Source organism: Octopus bimaculoides, chromosome 14 (genome assembly GCF_001194135.2).
Source record: "Octopus bimaculoides isolate UCB-OBI-ISO-001 chromosome 14, ASM119413v2, whole genome shotgun sequence".
Lineage (NCBI taxonomy): Eukaryota > Metazoa > Mollusca > Cephalopoda > Octopoda > Octopodidae > Octopus > Octopus bimaculoides.
The window spans coordinates 4,687,546-4,700,726 of NC_068994.1; the positions used below are offsets into that span (position 1 = coordinate 4,687,546).

The following is a 13,181-nucleotide window of genomic DNA, read 5'->3' on the forward strand; positions in this document are numbered from 1 at the left end:
ATCATCATCATCATCATCATCATCATCATCATCATCATCATCATTATAGTTATTATTATTATTATTATGATTATTATTATTATGATTATTATTATGATTATTATTATTATGATTATTATTATGATTATTATTATTATCATTATTATTATTATTATCATCATCATTATTATGGCTATTATTAGGACAGCAAGCTGCCAGAATCGTTAGCATGCCGGGCGAAATGCTTGGCAGCATTTCGTCTGTCTTTACGTTCTGAGTTCAAATTCCACCGAGGTCAACTTTGCCGTTCATCCTTTCGGGGGTCGATTAAATGAGTACCAGTTACGCACTGGAGCCGATGTAATCAACTTAAACCCTTCCCCCAAATTTGAGGCCCTGTGCTTCCAGTAGAAAGGATTATTATTATTATCACCATCATCATTATTATCATTATTATCATTATTATTATTATCATTATTATTATCATTATTATTATTATTATTATTAATAATAATAAGGCGGTGAGCTAATAGAACCATGCCCGTGCCAGGCAAAATGTCTAGCAGCATTTCATGCAATTCTATGTAGCTGTTTCTGCTATAAGAAGCAATGCACATGTAGATGAATGGTTGTATATCTTATATCTTTATCAGAGCAATTAAAATGAAGTGTACGTTTATTTTACACACACACACATAATGTGATTGGTTGTGGTTTGTAATAAAAAGAAAACCCAATTTATACCAAAACAGTGAAGTTGTAAAATATAGTTTAACGATGATCATACAAAGAAATGATGCTCATTACTCTTAGTTTCCTGCAAAGCTGACTGTTCAGCACTTGTCAGATGTGCACATCATGGATTTAAGCAAAGAAAAAAGAAGAAAAAAACCCACTGGCAGTGTCCCAGTTAAATCCATACCATACACATCAGATGAGTTTGTGTATGAGAGGTGGGTCACCATTATATGAAACTTGGAGCCACTACCATTGTTTGTGATTTTGACTATTAAACTATACATACATACATACATACATACGTACATACATGTAGCCATTATTTTAGATTTGACAGTGACAGATAGACTATGCTCTGCTGCTGATGTTCTCATAAGAATGGAGCCTGTCAAAGTCCAGGCCACTCGTTACTACTTTTTACTTTTAATCAATTTGAATTAAAATCTTGGGGTTACCACCCTTTCCTTTCTAGATCAGAATTAACCATTATGATAATTTAAAAATACAAAAAAAAAAGCTACATTAAATATGTTAACGCCCACTCTTCTAATAGCTTTTCCCGCAGCAGGGGCCTGTGAGAGGTTTACCTTAGTCATTTGGCTTTAGGAAGGGCATTTGGCCGTAAAAACCATGTCAAAACAGACAGGGGAGCTTGGTGCAGCCCGCTGGCTTGTCAGCTCCTGTCAAGCCGTCCAACCCATGCTAGCATAGAAAATGGACTTTAAATGATGATGATTATGATGATCGTCATCATTCTATTCATCAAATTTCGAGTATTATTCAAGGCCTCACACCAGCACAACATAAAAAATGACGTTTCTAACGGCTTGTTTCAACTCTAGCTATATCCTGTCTCCTCATCTTTTCACTGAAGACATGATATAAATATAGGAATTATATGTACAATTATTGTAGTTTCAGTTGCTCTCTTTATTGTTAAGTTTACGTGTTTATAGCAAGACGATGCAATTTTGAGTTATTCGCGACGCCCTGATTTTAGCGCCTCAGGTGACCGTCTAATTTACGAAGTGCATAGCGCCGGTCCTGGTTATAAGTTGATTCAAATTTTTCGGTAAAATATTCTGTTACTAATAACATAAACTCACTGCGGATGTAATCCCGTTAAGCTAAAGCCATCATGGAGCTTTAGACTTCGATACTAATCCCTCCTTTTTCTCTTATATGACAAATCTTAAATAAAGTTCAAGAACGCATTAACAAAATAAAAATATTTAACTTATTCTTGACGAAGGCTGGACAATGAACTAGATTGGGACCCCGGCTTTTTCTTGAAGTCTGAAAGCATCAAATGTTGAAATCTGCAAATGTCGCGACATAGAATATCGTCGAAGTCTAAATGAAACTGTCCCATTCTCTGAAGAAGAGTTCATCGTTCAATCCCGCCAACGGCACACTGACATGGATAATGTCTTACAAAACTTTATTGACCTGATTTTTGTTTAAACTGACCACCACCAGTCTCCCCGAATAAAAAAATGTTTGTCTTTTACATGAAACAATATTTGAAACCGTATCGATCGATGTACGTGTCCCATTAGGATTGACTGGGACTTTGCTCTTCTATGTGGTTTTGGGACAGAAATAGTGGGACATCATCTGCTTAGGATGTGAAAAAAAAAAAGAAGAAAAAAAGAACAAGATTATCCAAGAGTAAAGGCCTCGTGAGAGATATATCCTCCTAGACAACACTTGTGGCCGACTAACTGTAATATTTACTGTAATATTTATACTATGTAATTCTCTATGTTTATATTATTGTGTGAATATTTCAATGTATTTGTATGAACAGACACACACACATAAATATGTACACATACATATTTCCACTCAACTCGTCTGGCATGACAATTATCTCCCTTGGCAAACATTTTTCTTTCGTTTGAAATTTGAAAACAATGATTTAAAAAACAAGAAACCCATATTAAAAGACTTTACAAGAAATACGAATATCAAATTCATGGATGATATTTTCCAAATGAAACATTTCGGACTGTTCTGTGATCCAAAACAGAAAATCCGGCCGGAACTTCTTACGTCTTGCCACAGTTAACTCCCCTGACTCGATGATGGCTCTCTTTGCTTTCCATAACTGTTCAGTCTTATTTTCGAGACATTTTGTCACTTGTAGACCAGACAGAGTCGTTGTCGGCGGCCTATCCACCCCCATGTCGGAGTTGTGAGCTAGAGAGAAAGTACAGCCGGGAACAGAAAGTGTCGAAACCAAAGGCCTGCTCTCCATTCCGAGCATTTACAGTCGACTGGGGGGACGGCTTGCTCTAAGTACACAGAGACATTCATCCGAAAGGGTAAGTGCCCTGACCATTCACACACACACACACACATTACTTGATCGCCTACACACAGACACATCATCTCACTGTACCAATATATACAGAAACACACACACCAACTACAGAAAGGCAATCGCGGGTGTATTTCTATAGTCGTGTACATATGGCTATAGAGAGATAAATTCACACAAAATTGAACATATGCGTATGTATATATGTATGTATATATATAATGACATGTATTTATGTATAACTAACATGCTTATTAGTTAATTAAAATCAATGATGAATTAACATATGTGCGTGTATGCGTGTGTGTACGTGCGTGTATGTGTGTAAGCATTTGTACTTGTGTCTATCAAAAATGTTTTCATAAATATATATATATATATATATATATACTGTGTATGTTTGAATTTGCTGGCTTTATATGAAATTATTTAAAAGTTCATGTGTAATGTGTGATCAAGCGGTTGGCGCGGGGTAAAAAAAAATAAACAAACAAGTGAAACTGTAGCTGCTAATGAATACATCCATATATATGGGTGTGTATATATATATATATATGGAGCTGTCTACATTGTTTGACACCGGTCCGACGACAGGTCCAATTACCACCACTATCATCATTATCATAATTAAATGCTCTTTCTTACTGTCTGCTATTTTAAGTCCCACCATCCATTCATACGTCCACCCATACACCCACTGCACTTTGTGTCAGTTCAAACACATCCACCCACTGCTGCTCTCTCGCCATTTACTGAATTCTTTTAAAAGTCCGTTCGTCGTTTTTAAAACAATGGTTTTTGTCTGAAGACACTAAAACACAAACACACACACACACACACATCTACTCAGTCACACGTCAGAACGCATACAGGCATTCGTATAAATCTGTATTCACAATTTAATATACACACACAAATTCAGTTTAAATATATATATATATATATATATATATATATATGAATGAAAGAGAGAGCGGAAGGTGGGACACACGCGCGCCCGCACGCTCATACATTCAGGGAGTGGGAGGGAGAGAGAGAGACGAGCTAGAACTGGAATGGCCGTCAGTCCATTAGCGGCGATATATCATCAACCTCCACTACCACCACCATCATCATCATCACCATTTACTGGACTGAAGTAGAGGAAGTGGGAGGAACAGTTTGCCTTCCTTCATGTCCCCCCCCCTTAATCACTGTTCTCTTTTATGAAAGTAGCCACCATCACCACCGTCTCTTTGTCTTTCTCTCTCAGTCCACCACACTGCTAATAAATTGACATTTCGTTTTCTTGTTGGGGGTTAGTCTATGTGTCTATGTATATATTTCTGCGCGCGCGTGTGTGTGTTTATGAATAGCTATAGCAATGTGTATTCATTTAATACACCTTGACAGTCGGTTTTCATCTACCCATATCCTGCGATCCGGTTTCAATCCTCAGCTACATCATCTTTGAACAATCCAAATCGCATTTTCCCACCACTTTTACAAATTCAACAACCATTTTCCCTCCACACTCCACATATGTAATGTATGTGTGTGTGTAGACGCAATGTTGAATGCTTACAAATAAGTTTTCTCGGTGTGTAAAGTACGTGTGTAGAGCAGCGAGTATAAATATCTCTCACCTTTATGTAGGGGGTCGGGGCTGGGGCCTCTAGAGTTCATTGACGCAGCCTCGTCCCAGCCCTTCCCATCCGACCAATTAAACTTTGATAAAATCTGAACATGGTTTTGTTTATCTTTTACTTGTCTCAGTCATTAGACTGAGGCACTGTCTCGATGAATGTCTAGTCGAACAAATCGGTCTCAGTACTTTTTTTTTTTCTAAAGCCCATTACTTATTCTGTTAGTTCTATTTGCCGAACCGCTTGATGACGGGCACGTAAACACACCAACACCGGTTGTCATGCTGTGGTGGGGGACAAACACTGACATAAAGACAAACAAAAACACGCACCTATCTATTTGTCTATCAATGAATATAATATATATACACACATGACGGGATTCTTTCAGTTTCCGTCTACCAAATCCACTCACAAGGTTCTGGTCGGCCTAAGGCTATAGTAGAAGGTACTTGCTCAAGGTATCACGCAGCGGCACTGAAATCGGGAGTACGATTACCCTGTTGGGTTCTGTGCATCCCCAACTCAACTCTGATAAGAAAACACTTATCATAGGCCGTGCCCATCCAGTCTTTTGACAGTCTCAGTATGTTTATTTTTATTTTTCCATGTTGACCCAGCGTAATTTGAGAGATTTGCCTGCTATTTCTAACAGATAGAGCCACCATGTAGTGACACCCTTGTTGTTCACCTATAAGTTTTGAAGTTGTTCATGTATGTTGCAGTTTAACCCCCCCACCCAGTCGCCTGGCGTTTCAGCCATAACCACCCCCAACGATTTCTCTTGTATATTCTCTTTTTAAGATGTCAGGGTTTAATACGAAAGAAATTCGGCTCCTATTTTAGAAGACCGATCCCGTATATATGTCTCCCTCGCTGGCTTGATGCCTGTATTTACATATTAACTTTTAGAGTGTTTGTTCAACTTTTGGAATGGTTGTTTTCGTAATCTTTTCCGCCTTCTGGTATCACTTGTAGTGAGTATGGAGTTGTATTATGGATGGACAGTGGCGGACTGGCTAGGTTGCCAGCTTTGGCCGATGGCAAGTGGGTCCCTTCGCCATTAGAATCCACATATGGGGAGGGGGCCCATCCCCTCGAGTTTGGGAATTTTTTATTCACTCCTGGAAGGATGCATTATTTCAACCTGTCTGTGTTTGTAGACAGTTGAAAAGAATACTTTAAACCAAAAAAAAAAAAAGGAAAAATTAAATGATAGCATTGTAGTTGCGGGTGGGCCCCCTTACTTTCCTGGCGACCAATATTTTTAGACCCAGTCCGCCACTGTAGATGCATGTTTCTTTTTAATTGCCAACCACTCGTTCATCTCTCTCTCTCTCTCTCACACACACACACACACACACGGCTGTGTAGTTTAGTTTCTGTTCTCTCTGGCAATACATACACACACACATCATGTATGTGTGTGTGTATGTAATGTGCATACATCTGTTTATGTGTGTGTGTGTGTGTACTAATTAAACAACTATGTTGTCTGTATGTGTGCTGCATGTGTCGATGATGATTTTATTCAGGTCTTCCCCTGCTTTCCCCACCCTTAAACAGTCTGTAATAAGGAGACATCTATTAACTGTCCCTACTGTTACTCTGCTCCGTCCTTCGCCCCTGTCCCTAACCACTCTCTCACCACGCCACTGACCAGCCTTTGTCCGTCCTCTTCCAGTTAACTGACCTCTCGTAACTGTCTAAACAAGAACCTGCTAACGCCACGACATTTTTACGAGTCACCGAGGGAGCCTCAACCCAACCACTCGATCTACTAGAAATAGCAGTCCCAACTCCCTCAAAATTGCCGTCTTGAAAAAAGGATACATTGGATAATGGGAGCCTTGGTTCCCTGCATGTAGTAAAAAGAGGGGATGGTTACGGCTGGAATACTTTTGATCTGAGGTCTGATGGATCGAAGCTGACCGAAACAACATCAATCATGACACCTACAAGACAGTGAAAGAGCTTCTATGTGGCCACTCAACCTGCTAGAAATAGTAACCAATTCTCTTTCAAGTCACACTCTATCTCCTTAAAGAAATGGAAGTACACATTGGACAATGTAGTCATAAATATACAAAAATGACTGGATGGTCACTGCTGGAATGTCGTTTGACCAGGACAGACCTAAATAATAGCATTCACCTAAACTTACTCCACAATCGTCTTCAGCCACTTCTTCAATTAGTGAAGGTTGATTGTATAATTAGTAATGGGGAGTTCTTTCATTACATTTGTTTGTTTTTATGTCTGTTTTTTCCATCCTGGCATGGGCTAGATGAGTACATAATATTGAGGTATTGTTTTGCAACTGGATGCTCTTTCTGTCACTGTCATGCACACATTTTTAAGTAAGGGATTTCTTATTTCACATATCTTTGAAAGCATGAAGCTAATGGACAGTTTGTTGATAGAAAATATAACAAGACTATCACCACATGTTGCTTGCAGTTTTTGGAGAAATATGAAAATAAACAAATATGCAGATGCACATGCATTCACACATGCGTCCCTTACTTGAACAGCACATATGGATCATGTGAGCTACCAGCAGTCGTCTCAGAACTGAGCTCTGATGGTCCACAGCAAGTTTTATGTCCTTACTGTGTTGTTGCATTTGTATTTGATGGCTCGTGAAGTTTCCTTGTGAATTTTGTGGACCATTTTCTGTAAAAAGTTTAGCATTAATATCACTTCGCTAGAGATCAGAAATTGTATCCATTTGTCTGCATTGGAAACAATTCCTCTTGGACAAGAAGACCCGTCTTCTACCATGCCTGCTGACCTTATCAATTCAATTCTTACTTCACTGCCTCCCATTAAACTTTGTATTCATGATGATGATCATCATCTTTTAACTTCCACTTTCCCTGCTGGCATGAGTTGGGCGGTTTCACAGGGGCTGGCCAGGCTCCTATTGTCTGTTTTAGCTTGGTTCTTATGGCCGGATGTCCTTCCCAAAGCCAATCACTTTAAAGAGAGTGCTGGGTGCACTTACGTAGCACTGGCGCAAGTGCGTTTTATATGGCACTAGCACCTCTCAGCTGGGAGAGGGGATGGGGCCATGGGCATAAAGGACATGCCAGTATGTATGGATTGGTCATAATTTTACTTAGCTTGACATGCCTTCTCAAGTACTGCAAATTGCCACAAGTCATGGTCCCTTGTCAAATTGCCATAAGTCCGGGTCCCTTGTCCCAAGTATATATATAATTAAAATTAATCAAAGGACATACTAAGTATGTCTACCTGCTAGAAATAACAGTCAAAACTCTTATTTAAATCGCCAAAGTACACTGATAATAACTACAGAAATCAACCATCTGAATGCAATCTCCCAACGTACATTCATGGGTTGGGTGAATATATTAATGACATGGATTTTACAGCCAGATGCCCTTCTTGAGTTGAGAATTTGCTTCTCAACAGCATGATTTCATGTTCAGTCCTGCTGTGTGGAACTTTGGGCAAGTGTCTTCTATTACAACTTTCTTATGTGGTGCCGGCACAGGTGTCTTTTACATGGCACCAGCACGGGTGGTTTTTATGCGAACACCAGCATCCGTTTCCAATATTTTTTGAAAGGGCATCTGGTCGTAGAAAATCTGTCTCAGTAAACTCCATCCGACCCATGCAGTCATGGAAAGAGGGTTACTAAAATAATAATTGATATGTATATAAGCAAGCATATGTGTGTGTGTACAATTATACTTTTATACAACAATCTGTATTTGAGATTTGCTCTAGCCTTCTTCTTCTGTCCTGGTTTAATTTTCTTCCTCTTTCTTGCTTACTTGCAGATGGCAACAGCGTGATGTCCAACTCGGCGGGAGATATGAAAGACCAAAGAAAGCCGTGATGCATGGCTGATCATTCGGGCGAACAACTAATATGGTGGCTATTCAATGTTGTCTGTGTATTAACACAGAGGGGATGGGGAGCCAGGCGTGCCCTCTGGTGATCACATCCTTCTAGTCCCTTACTGGTTCATGATGACACCTTGGCTTGCGGGGTAAAGTCTTTCTGGCCACAACGCAACACTTCAGTTGCGCCCAAGTTTTATTTATGTCCCAACAGCAATAGTAGCAACACAAAATAATACAAAAATAACAGTTACAACAACAACAACAATAATAATTGAATAATAATAACAATAATAATTATGATGCCAGTGGTTATTCTCCTATTTTCTTACTACCTCTTTGTTTAGGTAACGAGCTAATGAACTTGATATTGCGGTATTAGATATTAGCATGCTTAATTGTGAGAAGTGGCTCCTTTTAATTAACAAATAAATTGCTCTATCGTGCTGACATCATCAATATCAGCTGTATTATAGCTATACATACATTATATATATATATATATATATATATATATATATATATAGAGAGAGAGAGAGAGAGAGAACAAGAGAGTGTGGCATACAGATTTGCAATAACGAACCATCCATCCAAATTATAAGAAGTAATTAATTACGATGCTAACAATATCCATTGATATTGAATATAATTGCAGTAACATAAACTAAATTTGATAAAACTGCAGTGGTGATCGTGTGGTCTCTGAAAGCACTATCAATCTCAGTCTCCTTTGAACGGTCACATTAGCTGTGATATCACTGTCTGCAAACACTAAAACAGTTATTGTTCCATTTGATAACAATTTTAGATATATTCTGCCCTGTATCTCGATGTCCACAGCACTGATTGTAGTGATATCAGCTTCTGTTAAACAATATCTTTGAGACAATAACACCAGGTCTGTCATATAAACTTCTACAAACAATGAAACTCCCATGGTAATAATGTTATTTTAACAAACATCAATACTATTACATACCACATCAAACACTGCATCATCATTATTATTATTTAAGTAATTATTATTATTATTATGTAAGGAATTATTATTATTATTTAAGAACTTATTATTTAATATTGTAGGCCAGTTAATTGATGATATCGTTATCATTATCATTATTATTTAACTTGTCATTGCGTGAGAACACACGATGACAAACCGATTTTGCCGGGCTCAATAAAAAAAAAAAAACAGAAACCAATCAGTCAAGACTTGGCTGTTGACAAGACCCTTCCCTGTCCCTTGCCTGTTTTTATTATTATTATTCACTGTTCTGTTAAAGAATGGAATATTCTTTAATAATCTAGGATAATTGTTAACGAAAGATGATGACAATATTGTATGAGAACACGAACAATATTGTTACAAAATCTCCTAAATGTTTGCAATTAGCGACCCTGTCAACATATTTCTAACAGATGTGTGGTATTAAGACGAAAACAGAGGCCTTGTTAACTCCCTACCAGCAGACGTTGTGTCGAAGGTGAAGTAGAGACTCTTGTGAACACACTTTCAAAAATTTCTTTGTTCTGAGAACTAAAGCAGTCCTTGTTACTATGCACTTGACAGATCTGTATTGTCTGCTGCTGTCCTGGCATGAGGCCGACATCGTGAAAATAGGGTGTAACAACCTCACCTGAACTTCAGTTGTCAAACCCAACAACAGCACTCAGGGGACCTAACAAATAAACTGCAAATTAGGTGCGTTTGTGTGTGTATATATAATATATATGTATATATATATGCACATTTACACACATAATATATTTTCTTTATTTTATTGAGGTTCTTTTTGCTGAGTGCAGTTAAGAGGAACATCAGCAACTGCAACAACAATAACAAACACTACACTAAGTGTACCTAATCTGATCTCTCTCCTCCCCCCGCCACCACCACCACCCTCTTAAAAGTCGTCCCTGGGGAAAGAAAGGTTCGTATTAGCAATTATTTTTAGTTTGTCTCGTCAAGTTAAGGCTTCTTCTTTTAACGACCCACCCCTAAACACTGACACACACACACACAGTTTCTTTTCTTTTGTTTTTGCAGTGTTTTTTTTTTTCTATTGTTAATTAAATTTTGTTTTCGTTTTTGTTGACTGAAAACTGCTACTACTGCTACTACTGCTACTAGTATTCTTCTGTGACTAGTGCAGACGTTAGTCAGTCAACGTAGATGCTTTAATTGTATCCAGCTCAGTGTCTCGCTGTTTCTGAGTTCAGTTCATACCTGGCTACAGGGAGCAACATTGCCTTTCATCCCTCCAGGGTCGATCAAACAACCACCAGTAACATATACCAGAGTTCAGCTGTATATGCTCCTCCCCCACTAAATGTGGCTGTCTACCTACTGAAGGCAAACAAGCAGCTTATCATTATCATTATTAGTATCATCACCTAACCTACAACAAGGTCAGTATTTGGTGCCCTTGGCCACAACACAAAGCCAGGGTTTGCCCATCCCTCGGTAAGACACTTATTGTCATCAATATTATCCTCAACAGTAAGATACGTTCATACTTTGCTGCCAGAATCATTACTTTATTATTATTATTATTATTAATTACTCGTCAAGTGTAATTGACAGCTGAGCAAAACGTCCCATCTCTGTTACATTTCTGAGTTCTTGTCTTCAGAAGAACAACAGTGATTCCTGTCACTGAAGCCTCTTGTGTTAGTGTCAGTTCAAGACAATAGAAGTCGTTAATTAAAATAGTTAGATAATTCCATATTTACTGAAGACAATCTTAAGAGTTTCCAGTTTTATATTTGCTGGGATTTTCCTGCTTTTGAAAGACAACAGGAGATATCACATATATATTAATTTATTAGCTCACAATTATGTCTGAGTAAAGGTGACATATTTTTTTAAAAAGCCAATATAGTTTAAGAAAACCAAGAACTGAACTGAACAAAATAAAAGGATTGTTTTAATTATAATTAATAATTCTGTAATTATAAATAAGGTATTTTAGGCTATTTAACTAAGGGCAGAGTTCTCCTATCTCTTCTTCAAGATGTGTTCTAATTCAGCTGTACAATACCCTCCCATTACAAACCATGTGAACTACCACGCCTGCAGTTTAGCATACTCTCAGGTCGGCATCACTCCCTCCTACCTCAGTTATAAGCAGAGGTATATCGAAAAGAAACCCTATAAATGCAATATCTGCCGTAAGCGGTTTGCATTGAGAGCCTACCTGAAAAAGCATGAAATGGCTCCTGAGGCCGGCAAACATTTCACATGTATGTTTTGCGGCAAAGCTTTCCCGGAGCGTGACAAACTGCGTAATCATGAACGTACTCACACCGGTGAGAGACCCTTCCCTTGTGAGCTTTGCGATATGGCTTTTGCTCAGAAAGACAAGTTGAAGATCCATCAACTGACTCACACCGGCAGTAAACCCTTTCAGTGTACCATATGCCACAAAGCCTTCTCTAGAAACGATAAACTTAAAATACACACCCGTTCTCACACAGGAGAGCGGCCTTTTGAATGCTTAATTTGTCGTCGCGCGTTCTCTCGCAACGACAAGTTAAAGCTGCATCAGCGGTCGCACACGGGTGAAAAACCATTTGAGTGCCCTGTTTGTCAACGGTGTTTTTCACGCAATGACAAGCTGAAAATCCATGAGAGATCACATACAGGTGAGAAACCGTTTAGCTGTGGGATTTGTCAGAAAGCTTTCTCTCGTAAGGACAAGATGAAAATTCATGAATTCACACACAGTGGGGAAAAGCCATTTAGTTGTTCGCTTTGCTCAAAGTCCTTCTCTCGCAAGGACAAACTAAAATTGCACGAGTTTACGCATTCAGGACAGAAGCCTTACAGTTGCGAAATATGCCGCCGTGCATTCTCTCGCAACGACAAGCTGAAGTTGCACCAGCGCACACACATAGCCAGTGCCATGGGTACAGAGGAGAACAAGATGAACAAATGCGACAAAGATTGCACCATGGCTGCTGCTACTGCACCACCGCCACCGCAACGATGTAACACTGATAAACACAGCCAGTGTCACGCAGGGAACCATGCTGTCACCACACTGGTTGCATCTGCACCAACTTCGGTGCAGTCTTCGTCTATGATACCAACACCAGCTGCATGTTCACACCAAAGAATGCCCTCTCACTTGCCACATCTGCCACAGTTACCACCACTCACCCTCAATTCTCCTCCCATGGCTACGGCCTGCTCTCACCAGATGTCGGCTTTGAACAACTTCAACTGGAAGAGGAATGTTCCCCCCATGACGTCTACATGGACTACAAACTGGGGTAACACCCTCAGCGTGCCGTCCTACAGCATCGGACAGAGGAAGTGTGAGAACCAAGAAGCAGTACACAGCATTCAAACCTTAATGCACTAACTGACAACCCAGCCTGCCCTCTGTGAGGCTTCTCAAATCTGACAGTAAACTACTACATCATTGAATGTTGGTAGCTAACCACCCCAGCCAGCCAGCTATGCCCTGCCACTACCTGTGGCTCGGCTGTCCTAATGTCTACAACATGAACAACTCAACTCTGTATAAAAACAAACCCACCCTTAATCGACCCATTGTAATGATTTCACCATTGTATATGTCTCCAGTCAATAAAGTCTGATACCCAGTGGCTCCTCCCCCACTGGATACAGCACCATTT

General features: G+C 39.2%; 1 protein-coding gene across 1 annotated transcript in view; it reads left to right on the plus strand.

The window, feature by feature from the left end:
• The window catches only part of LOC106870073 (zinc finger protein 845), a 37,630-nt gene extending 24,449 nt beyond the window's left edge, over nucleotides 1–13,181 (plus strand). Inside the window, exon 3 of the mRNA XM_014916044.2 lies at nucleotides 11,518–13,181. Coding sequence (XP_014771530.2) covers nucleotides 11,518–12,904 — 1,387 coding nt within the window. The 3' untranslated portion in view covers nucleotides 12,905–13,181. The remainder of the gene's footprint in view (nucleotides 1–11,517) is intronic.